Genomic DNA, 16,535 nt, shown 5'->3' with positions numbered 1-16,535 from the left:
CCTTCTAGGTAGATAAATCAGCTGTGCAAAGGCCCTGTGGTGGCAACAAGGTCAGAAGACCAATGTGGTAGGAACACAGAGATTCAAGAGGAAAGCAGTAGGAAGTGGTCTAAGGGTGGGTGGGGGTCAAGTTCACAGGGCCTCATAGGCCAGAGTGAGGAGCTTAGATTTGAACCTAACTAGATCCAAGTTCCACTTATAAATGATCACCCTGGCTGCTGTGTGGAAAACAGGGGTCGGGGGAGGTGGGCAGTGTAGAAGCAGAGATACTGTTATCTCTCGAGGGAGACAAGAGTGGCTGCAGCTGGAGTGGTGCAGTGGCAATGATTCTGGGGTATATTTGAAAGGTTAAAGTGAAAAGGATTTTGCTGATGTATTTGTCCCCATGACACCACTGGGCAGTGAGAGAAGTTTAACCAGAGAAGATGGGCATTTAAGATCAGACCCCTCTACTTAAGATGGGGCCAGTGCTGGGAAAGAGTCTGCTCTGAGAAGGAACAGAACATGGCCCTGAGAAACACAAGACAGGAAGGGAGCACCATGCAGGCTGTCAAGCAGCAGAGTATGGCCTAGCCCCAGGGAGAGGGGCCTTCAAGGTCCTGGAGGAGTGGAGTACCAGGGGAACCACCAGGGCAGAGACTCAGGAAGGGAGCAAGCCTGGCATGCGGACCAGGAGAAGACGGGGCAGAGCAATAGAGAGAGCAGGACTCACAGCCTGAGCCAAGAGGCTGGGCTTCAGCTTATTCATTCCCTCCTAGAGCAAGGTAGGATTGGCCCTGGAGTCGGGGGTGGGGCTAAGCCTCTATTTAGGGGCCAAATGGTGCAGCTGCAGAGGGGCTCAGGCAGAGACTGACAAGCCATAGATCACAAGGGCTGCTCTCTTTTTTCCAGTATGGATACTCCTTCCTTTAATGGCAAAATCCAGTCTGTGTTCAGATTATCACATGGGTCATCCTGAAAACCCTATTTATTTTTCTTTCAGTGAGACCATCTGCCCATTTTCACATTTTTTTTAATGCTGAAGTGGAGACTGGGGGACTAAAAAGCTCCCAAATAGGACTTCTCTTCTAAGAGGAGACATTAAAGGAGGTGAGGGCTCTTTTAAGTGAGGAAGTGTTCATTTTACATTCCCTTTTAAGCTAGCTGCTATTAATTTTCAATTTTATGCTGCAAGTTTGCAACTTACAAAAAATAAAGGAAAAAATGTAACCCTGCTTTTATAGATCATTGTGCCACATGCTTACTGTTTCATTAACCACATTTAAAAAGAAGATGTTTATACCTTTTGTTTTTGCAGGTAATGATGAGTGATCCAAAAGCACGTAATTAAGAACAGCAGGAATATGGGGAAGAATTACTAAAGGACAGTCAGAGTGTGGAGGAAACTTAGAAACCATCTCACCTTGTTTTATAAAAGAGGAAATAAGATCCAGGTACTGCCAGTGTCCAGCACGTACCAGAGAAGAAGTAATATCAAGTGAATGAATGAACCCCAGCCCTCTCAGTCTCTATTCAATGCTCTTCCCACCACCAGAGGATCCCCACTAAGGTTGTGTCCTGTGTACACTCAGGAAGTAGAGTCCATCTCACTCCTGGGCATATATCCGGACAAAACTATAATTTGAAAAGATGCATGCACCCCTGTGTTCATAGCAGCACTATTCACAATTGCCGAGACATGGAAACAACCTAAATGTCCACCGACAGGTGAATGGATAAAGAAGATGTAGTACATATATACAATGGAATACTACTCAGCCATAAAAATAGAATGAAATAAGGCCATTTGCAGCAACATGGATGGACCTAGAGATTAATATACTAAGTGAAGTAAGTCAGACAAAGAAAAACAAATACCATATGATATCACTTATATGTGGAATCTAAACTATGACACAAATGAACTTATCTACAAATCAGAAACAGACTCACAGACATAGAGAACAGACTTGTGGTTGCCAAGGGGGAGTGGGGTGGGGGAGAGATGGCCTGGGAGTTTGGGATTAGCAGATGCAAACTATTATATATAGGATGGATAAACAACAAGGTCCTATTGTATAGCACTGGGAACTATACTCAATATCCTGTGATAAACCATAATGGAAAGGAATATGAAAAAGAATGTATGTATGTGTATAACTGAATCAACTTGCTGTACAGCAGAAATTAACAACATTGTAAATCAACTATACTTCAATAAAATAAATTTAAAAAAAGAATTTGAAGGATTTTTGCAACAATAACAATAACAACAACAAGAAGAGAGTCCAGCATTCATGTAAATCAGGGACTCGGGGCCACCACAGAACACTTCAGTGAGAGTGACACAGCACCTACCAAATAGCTTAGCGAAGGTCTAGACTGTGCTTGGATGACTCACCCTGGTTTACCAGCATGAAAGACCAAAAGCATGTAAAATGGCATGTCACCACCGTAACTAGAGCAGATAGATCGCACATCTATTTTAGGAATCTGGAGGTTTGGCATGAACAGGGATTTGAGAGTTTCAAAAACATGCCCTGCCTTTTCTTCTTGGTGTACTCATCGGTAAGATCTAGAGCAGCTATATCCAAACCTTTTTTGGGGGGAAACATGTTTGTTCATACTTATGAAAAAATGAGTATTTATTTATAAATTGGATACATGTACAGTTCTCTTGATATATTATATCCATTATAAAACCTATGCAATAGAAATTTTTTGAGGAGGTGATAAAAGTAAAATCCCAATAGAAGTCTGGATAGTTAGTTTCTCCACCCCCAGGGGGCCATTGTATAAATCCAAGGTCTGGAAGTCATGGCTTTAGGGCCTCCAATTCTCCATCAGCCAAACCAAGAGAAAAGCTGCACCACTCTGCAGATGGCATTGGACATGCGCCCCAGTGGACACACCCAACATCCAGCCTTGTGCCAACTGACCAGAACCTCTTTTCTGAACCCTGCCCGTACTGCCCGAGATACCTCCCTAAAAGAGTGGAACTAGCCTACACCGCCCAACACTTTCTTTCACATAATTGGCACAGGGTCTTAACAAAAGAGGTGGGAGAAAGGGAGATTCTGTGAGCCCCTGCCTCAATGTAAGCCTGGGTATCACAAAGAACATTTACTTAACACTCACTACCAACCCACTAACAGAAACAGTAGAAAATAGGACCCCATGCTGACTGAAACAGTACAAAATAGGACCCCATGCTGACTATGGAATCCAGAAAATGATAGCCTCTGCTTTCTAATGACAATGGTTTAGCAATATCTTCACTTTTCCTCTCCTGCGGTTTCTTAGGGATGTGGTGGGAGTGTTTTCTTGTCCAAGGGCCAAAGAAGAATGTCTTCCCTGTCACAGATCACACTCCGGCTGTCACAGCTGCTTATATGCTGACACTCTCGCCTGGCTCACATCCTAACCCTCAAGGACCGTGATCAGATTACTTCATGGGACACTTGACTGACTTTTTTTTTTTTTTTTTTTTACCCCAGCTGAATCCTTTAAAGCAACTGATCATTAATACTCAGGTGTGGCAGCCAAGTGCCAACCTGAGCTGGAGCAGTGATTTGGGAAGCTCAGAACTGAGTTGTTCACACTAATAAGACAAAGATTCTCAATACAGATTATGAGTAATTAGAACTAGGCCCAGAGTGAGCCATTCCTTATTTAACAAATTCAGCTTTAAAATGAGAACATGATTCCCAGAGGGGAGAGAGCCTTCCTACTTGAAGGCTGTTTGCCCTGCAACCTGGGTCTACTAGGAATTCTGTTTGGTGTGGCACATGCGTCCACAGCCTCACCACCACTGGTGCCCAGGGAAGGTGATGCTCCTGGTGGGCTGGATGTCTCTGAGGAGTCACAGGGTCCTGGCAGGCTGTGACTGAAGGCCAAACACTCAAACCCGGCCCCGAATATGCAGCAGCTCCTCTCAATGAATCACACTGAATCACATCCTATATATCGTTTATATAGGATAAGATGTCTCTTTTGATAATTCATTTGTTGTCACTGAAAACTGTAGTTCCGTAGTTAATGGTTCTGTTTTCGCAAGAAGTTGAGCTGTTTTAGATGTATTTCATGTCGTCTAAGATACCTGGGCCAGGAATTTGACAAACAGGACCAGATCCCAACCCCAGTACTCACCCAGCTCCGTGACTCTGGGCAAACAGTCTCCTCTCTCTGAGCTTTCTCATTTGTAGAATCCAGAGGGGGTGTGCTACATCATGGATCAGCAAACATTCTCTCTAAAGGCCCAGATAGTACATTTGAGGCTTTGTGGGCCAAGAGGTAAAATCAAGGATACTATGTAGGTACTTATATAATCATTTAAAATGTAACCATTAGCTCTTGGGCCAGAAAAAAAAAAGAGGCAGTGGGCCACCGGCCAGTTTGCCAACCCTTGTGCTAGAACATCCTTAACATTCCCTCTAACCCCCAAAAGCTATGAAAAATATTCCTGTCCCCAGGTTTGCATACTTATTGTGAAAGACCTCAAACCATAGTTCTGGAATCTGACCTTGACATTAAGCAAAAGAACTGAAGAATTGAGAGCTAGAAAGCGTTTGAGTGGTGCTCAAGTCCTATCTTCTTGTCTCAGAGACAAGGAATATGATGCTCCCAAAGGTGGATGATCTGAGACCAGAGTTTGTGTTTCCCCACTGGTGCAAGGCATTAATGCAGAAACAGAGCAGCTACCCAAAGCACTGCAGTGTTTATGCTGAGGAATACGATATTTCTTAAAATGAACAATTTATCGCATTTAGCCAACTACAGAACTGAAATGATGCACATGTTGGCATCGTATGATGTCAAGTACAAAATCCTTGTAAGATAAAAACACTTAACTTGCATCAGGAACAAGGCATTTAGTTTCCTTCCAGCAGTGTAAATGCTTCAAATTACAAAGCTCTCTTTCAAGTACGTTAAGTCATCAGTAAATACCAGAAACCAAAGTTCCAAAGATGACACCAACTCCAAAGAAAAGCACCAAAGGGGAAGGTGAAAGCTTTGAAGAGCTTGCAAATATGAATTTGCAGAGCTCACTCAGGAGGCCTTTATCTCTTTCCCTAAGTTGCTCTTGGCATCTCCTACCCTAGAGGAGTTGCCGATCCAAACTTCCCGACTTCAATAGATGTGATAAAGAATTCTGAATTCTGGCTCTGCTAATACGATACTGCAGGTATAAATAAAACCAGAAGCTGGCCTCTGCTCTGCGGAGGCTCCTAGCCCTGTGGAAGCAGGTTCGGCTGCTGTATGCCTATCAGCAGTGGGAGACTGAGGGTGCCATTAAATGGAAAATTTGGGAGAGCCCAAACCTGAGCAATGCCAAAAAGATGCTTAAAACAGCACTTTGTGTGAGTTCTTTCTAATTCAGGATATTAACCCATTTGTCCACATTTGCATTAAATATGCTCCCAATTCATGGTTTGACCTATAGTTCAATTTATCATATGTTTTCATGCACTCACGTTTTCAACATTAAGCAAACAAAGCAGGAATTTTAAAAAATTTTACACACAGGATGATGGAAATGGCCTTAAAGCAAGCACGTAGGGACAAAAATTATTAACACATTAACATCGACTGACTCCAGCAGGTAGGACAATCTGGAAGGTGGTCTTTTTCTCCTTGTTTATGCTTTTTTATTCTTTCTAGATTTTCTAGAAGATGATAAATTAGTTTTATAATGAGAAAATACAAACAAATAGCCACCCCAAACCCAATGGCAGGGACACGAGTAATTAGAGCTGGTGCTAACGGTCTGCTGTCACCAGGTAGCAGTAACCACAGGGGAAAGGTGGTCCCACAGGATTTAGAAACAGCTCCTACTGTTTGATGAAACATAACATAAAAGAAATTTCAAAAAGACCAGTGCGTCACTCCCAATGCATATCCTCACATATCCTAAGCCAAAAGGAAGAAATTACTTGGCACATGGGGGACAATGGCATGGAAGAGAGACTCTGACACCCTGAGAAGAGGGTAAATCTGTTTGAGCCCTGGCCATGGAACTCTACAAAGGAAGAAAAGAGGGAGAAAAATTTTCATATCAGATAACCAGGGAGGAGACCAGACTTACTGGAGTCAGTGTAACCATGGCAGCCGTGGGCTGTTAGAGATTCCAACAGTGATGGGATTGGAACAACTGTGTAGGGTATGAAAGGCTCTGCCTGCTATGGTGCAGAAAAACCTGCACATGGAGACCACAGTTGGCCCCGCGGGTCACCTGTTAAGTGTTAGGATGGAGCAGGGTGGGGTCACAAGTGTGGCATGCTTGACGGATAACTATACGCTTTTTATATGCTCAAAATGCCTTCACAGGTTCACATACAGACTTTCTAGAATTTCAATGACACCAACTTAAGTCACCTATGGTTAGAGCCGGACACTGTAAATGACCCTTAAAACACCCCCACTGCCCCCTACCCACCCCACACAGAGCCACATCCATGACACACACATGCACTCGCATACACATGCACACACACAAACACACACATACACACTTACAGGGACAGTGCAAAAGTGTGGCTCGGGAGAGTTAGTTTTACTGCCCTACTTAATTCCCATCTATTCATTGATATAGACATTTTCTCAATCGTATGCAAATGCAGCTTTAAGCCACCCTCTAACCAATCACACTGCCATCCCCAAGACATTCCTTTATGGAAATTTTGGTGTCTCCATTGTGCTTTTGTTTTGCCAGCAGGAGGGTGTCAAATGTTTTCAACTCTTATTTAGTTGTGTCTACCAAGGAGAAGAAAGCATGGTTTCCTGCCTGTTTAATCATGCCAGCTCATACCATCACTCTGGTGGACAAGAGTGACCTTCGCTGGGCGTTGGTAATTGCCAGCTACCAAGTCTCACGTGATTCATTCCATTCCCCTTCTCTACCATAATCTTTTTTCCTTAACGAAAAATATACTCTACTAATAAAACATGCAAGCATTTTGCTGTATACACTGTGGGAACCCTACTCCATTTTGCATGTGAATTTATTCAGATTAATCACTCCTGAAAATGTCATTTTCACCCAGAACAATTCCCACTCTCAATTTTTTCTTTTCTGGAAATTTTTATAAACTCTAAGTGGCACTTTTCAAATGGTTTGCTATTCACATCTAAAGCTTTCCACAGCACTAACTTACTCGGATCCTGTAGCTGAGCAACTTTGGGGTAACATTGAAAACTTTCTCATTGCTTACTGCTGCCTAGGAACTGATTTTGTTTTTTCTCTACAGACACAGCCAACCTCAGAGATAATCCTCCAGCTGTCGTTTAGGTCAACGGGGTTACGCGTTCTCTCCCAGAACGCCCCTGAGCTCATCTGGGCAATCGTGCTCTCTCCAGCTGTCTTTGAGAATCTTGAAGTTCCAGGAAGAACAGAAAGAGACTGTCAGACAAATGGGTGGTCAGGACCACCGAGAGTCATGACAGCAGCAGAGATGTCACCACCATGGCACCCATGCGACACAAGGCACCAGGACCTTCCCATGACCTCCAGGAGACGGTGCCTCTAAGGGTCAGGGTTAAGGTCCTTCTTTCTTCTCCCAATCTGATTTTTTAATAATTCCTAATCAGAGAACTCTCTTAACAGGGCTCAGACTGCCAATCTTCACTTGTTTATGGATCCAATTTCAAAATGTGTGATTTGAATCCCGCAAACAAGAATCGGAGCCACTGTATAGAGATGAGGAATAATGACATCAAAGGTAAGCAGAGATGTCTGAGTCTCCTCCACTCTGTGTCTGAAGCTCAGTGAAGTACCTAACTCTTCCAAAGGGTCCAATATCTAAATGAAATCATTTTTGCCATCGCCTCTCTGATGTTGACATGTCACTTGAACATTCCTGTGTCTCAGAACAGTCTCATTTCCAAAGAGGTTAAGGTCTTTTCCCTCTCAAGTTCTTGGAGACAAGGGCAGCACCTGGACAGGAATCCACAGGCATCTTACGTGTGTCAACAACTCTGCTGCTTACTAGCTAGAGCCCACTGCCTTCTCCCCATCCCACCTTCTGCCTCAGCTCAACCCTCGTTTAATCTAGTCTCTGGGCTATTGCAGTGGCTCTTGTGGGGTCTCTGTGCTTCCAACACAGTAATTCTCAGGCAGTTGTTTTGTTCCCAAGGGCATCTGGCAATACCTGGAGACATTTTTGGTTGCAGACTGGTTGGGTACTACTCGATAGAAGCCAGGGATGCTGCTAAATATCCTACAAAGCACAAGCCAGCCCCCGACAAAGAAATATCCAGCTCAATGGTCAATAGTGCTGAGATTGAAAAACTGCCCTAGCCATACCCATCTCTAATCTGTCCTCTGCACACACACAAAAGATACAAAACACAATTCCAATCAGGTCCATGCTTGAAATCCTCCAGTGCCTCCCAACTGCCCTTGGGTTAAAGTCTAAACTCTTCAGCAATTTGGGTGAGGCCCATCACCATCTGGTCCTTCCCTAACTTTCTGCCTCACCTTTCATTCTTCCCCCGCCCCCTCTTCCCTGGAAGCCACACGAGCATCCAATGCAAGTTGACTAGACCACCCACAACTCCCTCTGCCTGTCAGTCTCATCCATTGATTCCTGTGCCCTCAACTTTATGCCATATACTCTGATAAGACTGAAAGGGAACAAGAGGCTCTCCAGGCAGCTTGAGGCACTAATATCTCGTGAGGCACAAAGAAAAGTGAGTATGCAACCCAATCAGCAGAGGTAGAACCTACTCTTCACCTCTGTGATCCCACTGCTGTCTCCCCAACAGGCTGTGAGTCTCCAGGGAAAAGAGAGTATCTTCATCTTCATAGGGCCACAGCAACTTTCACAGCTAAGTATGGTCTACTTAGTTGTATACCACATCTTTGTCAGAGCTGTTGTATTAAGGAAGGAGTGAAATTCTAATTTCTTCAATTTGGCTCTTGCTCAGACATAAAAAGTTGCAATATCAAAATACAAGGGTGAAATCAAATTCATCACACTGCATCTGCCCATCCACAAAAGTGGAGACATCTTTGTTGAAAGCTGTATTCTCTGCCTCTCTTCTCTTCATATATCAGAGACATATAGATCTATTAAATAATCTATTTATCCCTATAGAATGTTTAAATCCCCTTAACTGATACTCAAAGACAAGACACATGAAGCAGAATCTGACTCTAAAATAGTAACTGAGATATAAGGGTATCAAGAACATAGCTATGTTGACTGTGGGAATCATAACTTTGAATTTCACGATACCTAAGAAGATTCTGCTCTCTTTTCTAGACTGGGAAGTTCCTTCTATATACCGGGCATTTAACAATACTGTCGTTTCTACTTCTCTTCCTTTTAAATTGATTCTATATCCTGCAAGTTGCTATGATTTGCCTGAGTTTCAAAACCCAAAAGATGTTCCATAAGGGGACAGTTCTCCTAGAAAAGAGAATTTTATTAGATAGTTATAGAGCTATTTTGGACATTTAAACAGAGAAACCTATCAGTTTGACTTTACAGCTGGTGAAAGAATTAAAGATTCATATTTTAAATAACTGGAAAAATTGAAAATGTAGCTCATGGATTCCTATCATATATTATGGACATTTTAATTTTTATTGCAGTTAATTATAATGCATAAGTCTCTTGTCCACACAGTTGTCATGTTAATGACAAGGTTAGTATTTAGAAATGGAACCTCATTATAGAAAATGGAGCAAAACAGAAGTTTCTTTTAATTGAATGGAATGAAGGGTCCGGGGAAAGCTTGTCCAGGGAAAGCTTGCCCAGGCTCCCCTTCACATCTAGGGTGCTCACAAGGCATCAGTGGCCTGGCTTCCATATTCCCCATGGTAACTGGTCTTCCGAGCTTTATTCCCATCTAGGCTTCCATCTCTGCAGACAAGGCAAAGTCACAATCCTAAGCTTGGGTTATCTATTTTCCCTTCCTCTTCTCCATTAGCCATATCCTCCTTCATTCAAACTGGGGTTAATCCTGACCTCCAGAAAAAATGATTTCCACTCAAACCAACTTCCAGACATATGGGAGGAAGCCCAGAAAAGCACTAGTGATCAGAAACAAAAGCTGCTTTCATTGCACTTTGAGGAACATAGAAAAACAGAGAAGGTGCTGAAAACTGTAGACAAGCAACATGGACCCAGGGACCCCTGGGCTAAGAAATGTAATTTAGCATGGAGCTTACGGAGTTGGTTGTTGAGACAGAGCATAAAGGCGATTATAACAAGATCATTCTGGTTATCATCATCCTGTGGCTGAGCTGGGGATAAAGGTGTCTCCTGAGACCCCATCCTTCGTATCTGGCACATTTTCCTTCCACCCATGAAAGTTATGGCATCCCATTGCCCAGTCCTCCTTCCAACCATTAAAGTTTCCTTTCAGGGAAAGATTTACTAAAACCCCTTATGCTTCAGTGTGAATCAGCTGCTACGACCTCTCCCAAGGATATTTGCATCCCAAGCCATATTCTTATTATGGGCTGAAGAGTTTTCCCCTATGGAAGGGATTCTTGACTTAAAGCTGCAGGTAAAGGTGATCTCTCGGGGGCACAGTGACCCGCCTTCTTGAAACTGCCCAGTACCCAGATTTTAAATGATGAAACTAAAATCACATAAATTTAAGGAAAGCATGTTATGTCTGGGTTCAAGTTTCCAATAATTTTATTTTATGTGAATTTTTAAAAATTTACTTTGAAATTAATGAGAGTGATATTTGCCTCACCAGGTGTATGCGGTAAGCAGTGTGGTAAGATTCTTCCCTGAAGTAAAGCCCTTAAAGGCAAAGAAAGAAGCCTAGAAGCACACATATTATAGCCTTTACAAATATAACAACTTTGGGGCTGAAATGGACCATATATATTTTAGCTTGTATCAAAACTGTCAGACAAGGCCCTGTGGAAAAGGGAATTCTTATTAAGGGACACAGAAATAGTGAGGCAGCAAGGGGATGACCAGTGTAGAGATATTTGTGGAGAATTCGTTACAACCACTAATTTAATTGTGATTATAGTCAAAAACATCACCTTCTAATAGAGTTTTCTGTAATGATGGGAATGTTCTTGGTCTGAGCTGTCCAAGATGGTAGCCATTAGCCACATGTGGCTGTTGAGCATTGGAAATCTAGCTAATGTGGCTGAGGAGCTGAATTTTTAATTTTAATTAACTTAAAATTAATTTTAAATAGCTACACATGGCTAATGGCTATCATATTGGATAGTATGGGTCTAACACCACTATTGCTTTAACTTGTAATTTTAGGAACGCTTTGTACCAGTGGACTCTCTCTAGGAGAAACTGATAGAACTCTCAATATAATGCAGTCTTCCAGCTCTGAAGAGTTTATTTACTAAAAACACAGTTTATGACTCACTCTGACGCCTACCCCAACCCATTACCCAAGGTACCCAGGGTTGGTGCCTCCCTCATTCCCCCAGAGTAAGCCTGCAATGCCAGGCTCTGGAAGGAAGTGTACTTACCCTCACCCAGTGGAAGTTCCTCTTCCTGCTCGCTGGGGGACGGCCGCAGGGGCTGCAGGGGCTCCATGTTAATGATGAGTTGTTTGTTCAAGGAGTGGGAACTGCGGCTCTGACTAATGTTGGTTCTGAAAACAGACACAAGCCAGAGGGAACTGGTTTCAACTGGGAACACCGGCCCTTCCATCTCAGTTGGCTACCCGAGCTGGGAACTGCCCCTAGACTCACACAGTGCATCAGGCCAGTGGTAAAGATGACATAGCACTTAAGACACACAGCCCTTGCTATCCTTAAGGTCTTGATATGTGGTATAATGTCCATGTGTTCTAATGCAACACAGTGAAAGAAAACGTATTTCCCCACATGTCATCAGACTTGGACATGCTATGTGACAAGGCATTGAGAAAAGACATGGGCAACAAAGATACACAAGAGGCAGGTATCACTGAACTACATATGCAGAAAAGTGAATGAAGGGCATGGCTCAAAGTAATTTAACAACCACCAAACAAACACAAAAACAAAAAAAACTCTGCCAGGCAGATGGTACAGGCTTTCTATAGCCATGAGCTGGATGTCCAACATTTAATATCAATGCTTAATATTCCCATTCAAATTCACACCCCACTCACGAACCAAACACAGAACCCAGCTCCACTTTCTCCTTTTGAAAGGAGCACATGTATGTCAGTAGCTCAATGGGCAGTAGATGGCAAGGAAAGGTGTCTCGTCAAGGCTACTGGCTGATAGCCAGGAAGCCCATTTACACTGTCTGCCCTGACAGACAGGGATGTGGGGTACCTCTGGTGGGTGTTTCAGCACCCTTCCCATCCCCAGGTCTCCTGTCAAAACCCAAACCAACCCATCCTTCAAAGATGATGTCAAATGTCTCCTTCTTCTTGAAGCCCTCCTGGATTGCCTTCACAATGAACTCCCTCTCCCCCTTCCTTCTCACACTACTGTCCCTTCTTTCACAACTCATCACATTTGTCACCTTTGTCGCCCTGTAATTATTGGGGTACTACTCAGCCCCACCTTGATAAAGCAACTTAAGGGCAGAGACTGACCTATCCATTCTCATGTGCCTTATAGCACCTCCCTTGGCATCTTGTTAAGGGGTGTTCAGTTTGAAACTGAAGTAAACTTGGCATTAAGTTGCCATTTCAGGCTGTCACAGGTGTTCTCCAGGCCAGTTGATGGGACTGCCTTACAGCCCAGGCATTTCTGTTGGGCATAGGAGCTGGACAGGGAAGAAGCTGTTAGCATCTAGAGTTAAAAGCCACCCCCCCTCCGCCCAGCTGCCACTGACTGGAAATGAAATTTATAAGGACTTTCTTAACCATGGAGTTCTTTTCTTCATTATTTCATTCTACAACCATTTATTTTGCAGCTGGTATGTATGTATTGTTCTGGGAAATCATGGTCCTCACCTTAGATAACTTACTCTCTAGAGCCATGACTTTCAAACTTTTTTGACCAAGACTTACATTAAAAACTACATTTGATATCATATCTCTGTACACACACACACACACCCGCAAGTGCACACACAGCTAAAGAGAATGTTTCATGCAACAATAGTAACTCTTGCTATGTGTGAGCCACTATGCTTTACTTTCCATTCTATTTAATTTCATTTAAAGTGCTGGTCTTGACCACTATTTTCACTTCCTGACTCATTAATGTGCTACAGCCACAGCTGGAAAAGCACACATCTCATGGAAGAGACTGACTGGCGGCCGAGGTCCCAGGGGAGCACCAGAGAGGGGCATGTGATCCTGCTGTGAGTGAGGGGAGAGCCAGGAAAGACCTCCCAGGGAAGGTGATGTCAGCGGTAAGTCCTGGCACGCGTGGTGGGTTTATAGGGAAAGAAGTGGAGGTGGGGATTCCTTGCAGGGGGAAGAAAGGAAGGAAGAAATAACAAGGGGGGATTAAAATTCACCATGAGCAATGACTTCTTTTATTGTGAAGGGCTCTCATTTTTTTGAGTTTTTCATGGGATTTCCATTAGCCCTGTGGCCTTTATGACTGTGATCATAGTTCTGCAAAGCACATGTTGCCATGTCTGTGTGGACTATGTAGTTTTCTGATCTCTGAAAAGCTCATTTTCCATTCTTGCACAAACCAACTCTGAATCACCCATCTCTGACCATCCATGCCAGCTGAACTGGCAGCAGTTCCCCTCCCCCAGAAATTACTATGTATATCACAACAGGGAGGGACCCTTAGCGAGCCTTTATGGAGGCTCCTTTGCTCCCTGTCAGGTGAGGGTCCATGCTGTGTTCCCCCGCTCTCGGGGTCCAGGCACCAGCCGACTTGGCCAAAATGCCTGACCTGCTTTGCAGCCCACTCACGTGCACTCCTGGCATAGAACAGTTTCCGAGTGAAACTGCCGTTAAGGATTCTACTGAGTAGAAAGGTTTCCTTCGGCAACTGCAGGTATATTCTAAGACTGGCTTCAAGAAATGGTGGCATAAAATCGAGCAACAAATACGAGGCTAGTGGAGTTACTGTAACCACTCCTTGGAATGAAAGGAAGTGCTGCTGGCCTGTGAGTAAAAACTCCATCTGAAGAGACTTCAATGTGAACACGTCTGTCAGATTCTAGCTTCCCATTTTTGGATGAGAGATAATAATAATATCACCACCTCACATTTTTATGATACTTTATAATTTTAATACCCTTTATTTTAATGCCCATAACAAAACCTAGAAGTCGGGGAAAGATATAAGAATCTCATTTTATAGATGAACAAACTGATGATCCGAGAAGTTAAGTGACTTACGCAAGACATAGCAACACAGCCAAGATTAGACCCATTCATGACTCCTAGATGGGTGCTCATTTCAGGTACAAGTGCTGTTTTTGGGTATCCCTTGGTGGTGGCTTTATGCCCAGGAGGCTTAAAGAGCCGACCCTGAACTCTCAGAGCTACAGCCCTCCGCCTCATTGGGCCTTGGAATGGGCAGGTGATTCTCACCAAGTAGCCAGCCGATAGGGTTTCACTTGGGGATCCTGTCATCAGCAAAGTTCAATGAGCTAACATGAGAGTGAGCTTCTTCTCTTTTTGAAAAAAAGAAAAACCCCAAGACAGTGTTCTTAATCTGTGTGTGTTTCTCTGTGTCACACACATCTCAGCAGGAGTAGGAGTCCATGAACTGGCTATTCTTTGACGAGGAGAATCTCAAGTGAGAGGAAAGATAACTGAAGCCTTACCATCACCATTCTCGACTAGCAGGCCTCTCTGAGCACTGCCAGATAAAGACAGCTCATTACTATACTCTCACTTTTGACAGCCACATCAAAGGAGTCAAAACAATTCGAAAATACAATAATTGTTTAAGAGAAACATTTCCTACCATGCAACCAGCTACTGGGAAGGAACAAGAAGTTGCTACTGAAAGTGGCACACATCCCTGTGGCTCTGACCACAGTGTTGCCTCTTGGGAGGGCGAGGTCCCCAGGGCAGCGCCACGGACAGATCTCAAGTCTCAGAAAATTACAGATGTGAAGCTGTCATCTCACACTCCTAGTGCATACATTCATTCAGCAAATATCTACTGACCTCCTACTATAGCCAAGCACTGTGTTAATTGATGGGTAAGATGGAGATAACCAAGATAGGCACAAGCTTTGTCCTCCCAGAGCTTACTCTGTATTATTACTTTAAACAAATTCTTCCTTGTAATGTCAGAGATTTGAGAGGTACTGCCAAAGAACTGAGGTCCAGAGAGGCATCCAGAGGATGTGAACTCAGTAGGCTTTCACAAACAGGTAAAGGCGGGTAGTGGAAGAGCAAGAAAGAACATGTGAACCGGTGTCGAACGGGCCTATAGAGCCTTGTTTGCAGTAATATCCTGGGAGATTTTAGAAAATTCCAGAAAAGAAAAACTATAAATTGATGGATGCTTCATTTCCCATCTGTTCTGGTGGTTCAGTCCACTCCAGGAAAAGCTTTTCACTAGGGCCAATCTGCTCCCTTCAACGCCTCCCCCAGCAGTTATCTAGAGCCTGGCTATTCAAGGTGCATACCATGAACTAGCCACTTGGCCATCATCTGGGAGAGCATTAGAAATGCCAGATTCATGAATCAGGATCTGATTTTAATAGGATCCCCAGGTGATCCTTGTTCAAGCTACAGTTTGAGAAGCCTTGACCTAGGAAGCCTTAATTCCCATACATTGTGCAATCATAAATTTAAAAGAGAAGGTTTTTTTTTTTTTTTTTTTTTGCGGTATGCGGGCCTCTCACTGTTGTGGCCTCTCCTGTTGCGGAGCACAGGCTCCGGACGCGCAGGTTCAGCGGCCATGGCTCACGGGCCCAGCCGCTCCGTGGCATGTGGGATCTTGCTGGACCTGGGCACGAACCCGTGTTCCCTGCATTGGCAGGCGGACTCTCAACCACTGCGCCATCAGGGAAGCCCCAAAGAGAAGTATTTTTAAAAATTCTTCTCTGATCTCATTAACCATCATCCATCGATGGTAACTATGGGCTTTTGGAAAGCTCTGCATATTTGGAATATGTCTCTCTGAAAGTATATTGTTAAAAACATTTTCCTACTTTGTGTTTGTGCCATCAAGGGGACTCCCCAGAATCGAGTATTTCTTTTTATTTTAAGATCAAACACTCAAGCTTCAAGCTGGAAGAATAAAACCAAGCTGAGCCCCTGGGGTAGGTCTGCCCCCCAGCTTCTAGGAGAATGCAGAGGCTTTCAGGGTGGCAGTGCAACAGAGAAAAGAGGATAGGACTCAGGAGCAGGATGCTGGAGTCCTAGGCTTAGTTCTGCCACCAAAATATTTATGTCCTCAGATAAATCATTTAACTTCTGTGAGACTCAAGTTCCCTTATCTGTAAAATAGAATCATTAAACTGAGTGATCTCTGAGGTCATTCTAGACCAAAGATGCTGGAAACATTTAAATGATATGTTCAATTATTTCTTCTTTTCTGTTTCTGCTGCACTGAGTAACCACAATTTGAGGCAGAGGAAGGGTTATAAAAAGACTATTAAAAAATGACTATTGTCATCAACAGGTAGTAAGCTCTAAGACTTTCACAGGTATTGCACCAAGGTGTCCCAGCCAAGGCGCTCCAA

General features: G+C 43.6%; 1 protein-coding gene across 1 annotated transcript in view; it reads right to left on the bottom strand.

Moving 5' to 3' along the window:
* FRMD3 (FERM domain containing 3) overlaps positions 1-16,535 on the bottom strand; it is a 309,241-nt gene that overhangs the window by 38,231 nt on the left and 254,475 nt on the right. Inside the window, exon 13 of the mRNA XM_060100743.1 lies at positions 11,444-11,568. Coding sequence (XP_059956726.1) covers positions 11,444-11,568 — 125 coding nt within the window. The remainder of the gene's footprint in view (positions 1-11,443; positions 11,569-16,535) is intronic.

This window comes from Mesoplodon densirostris, chromosome 6, assembly GCF_025265405.1.
Source record: "Mesoplodon densirostris isolate mMesDen1 chromosome 6, mMesDen1 primary haplotype, whole genome shotgun sequence".
NCBI classification, from domain to species: domain Eukaryota; kingdom Metazoa; phylum Chordata; class Mammalia; order Artiodactyla; family Ziphiidae; genus Mesoplodon; species Mesoplodon densirostris.
The sequence above is the reverse complement of the archived record's forward strand: the minus strand, read 5'-3'. Positions and strand labels throughout refer to the sequence as shown.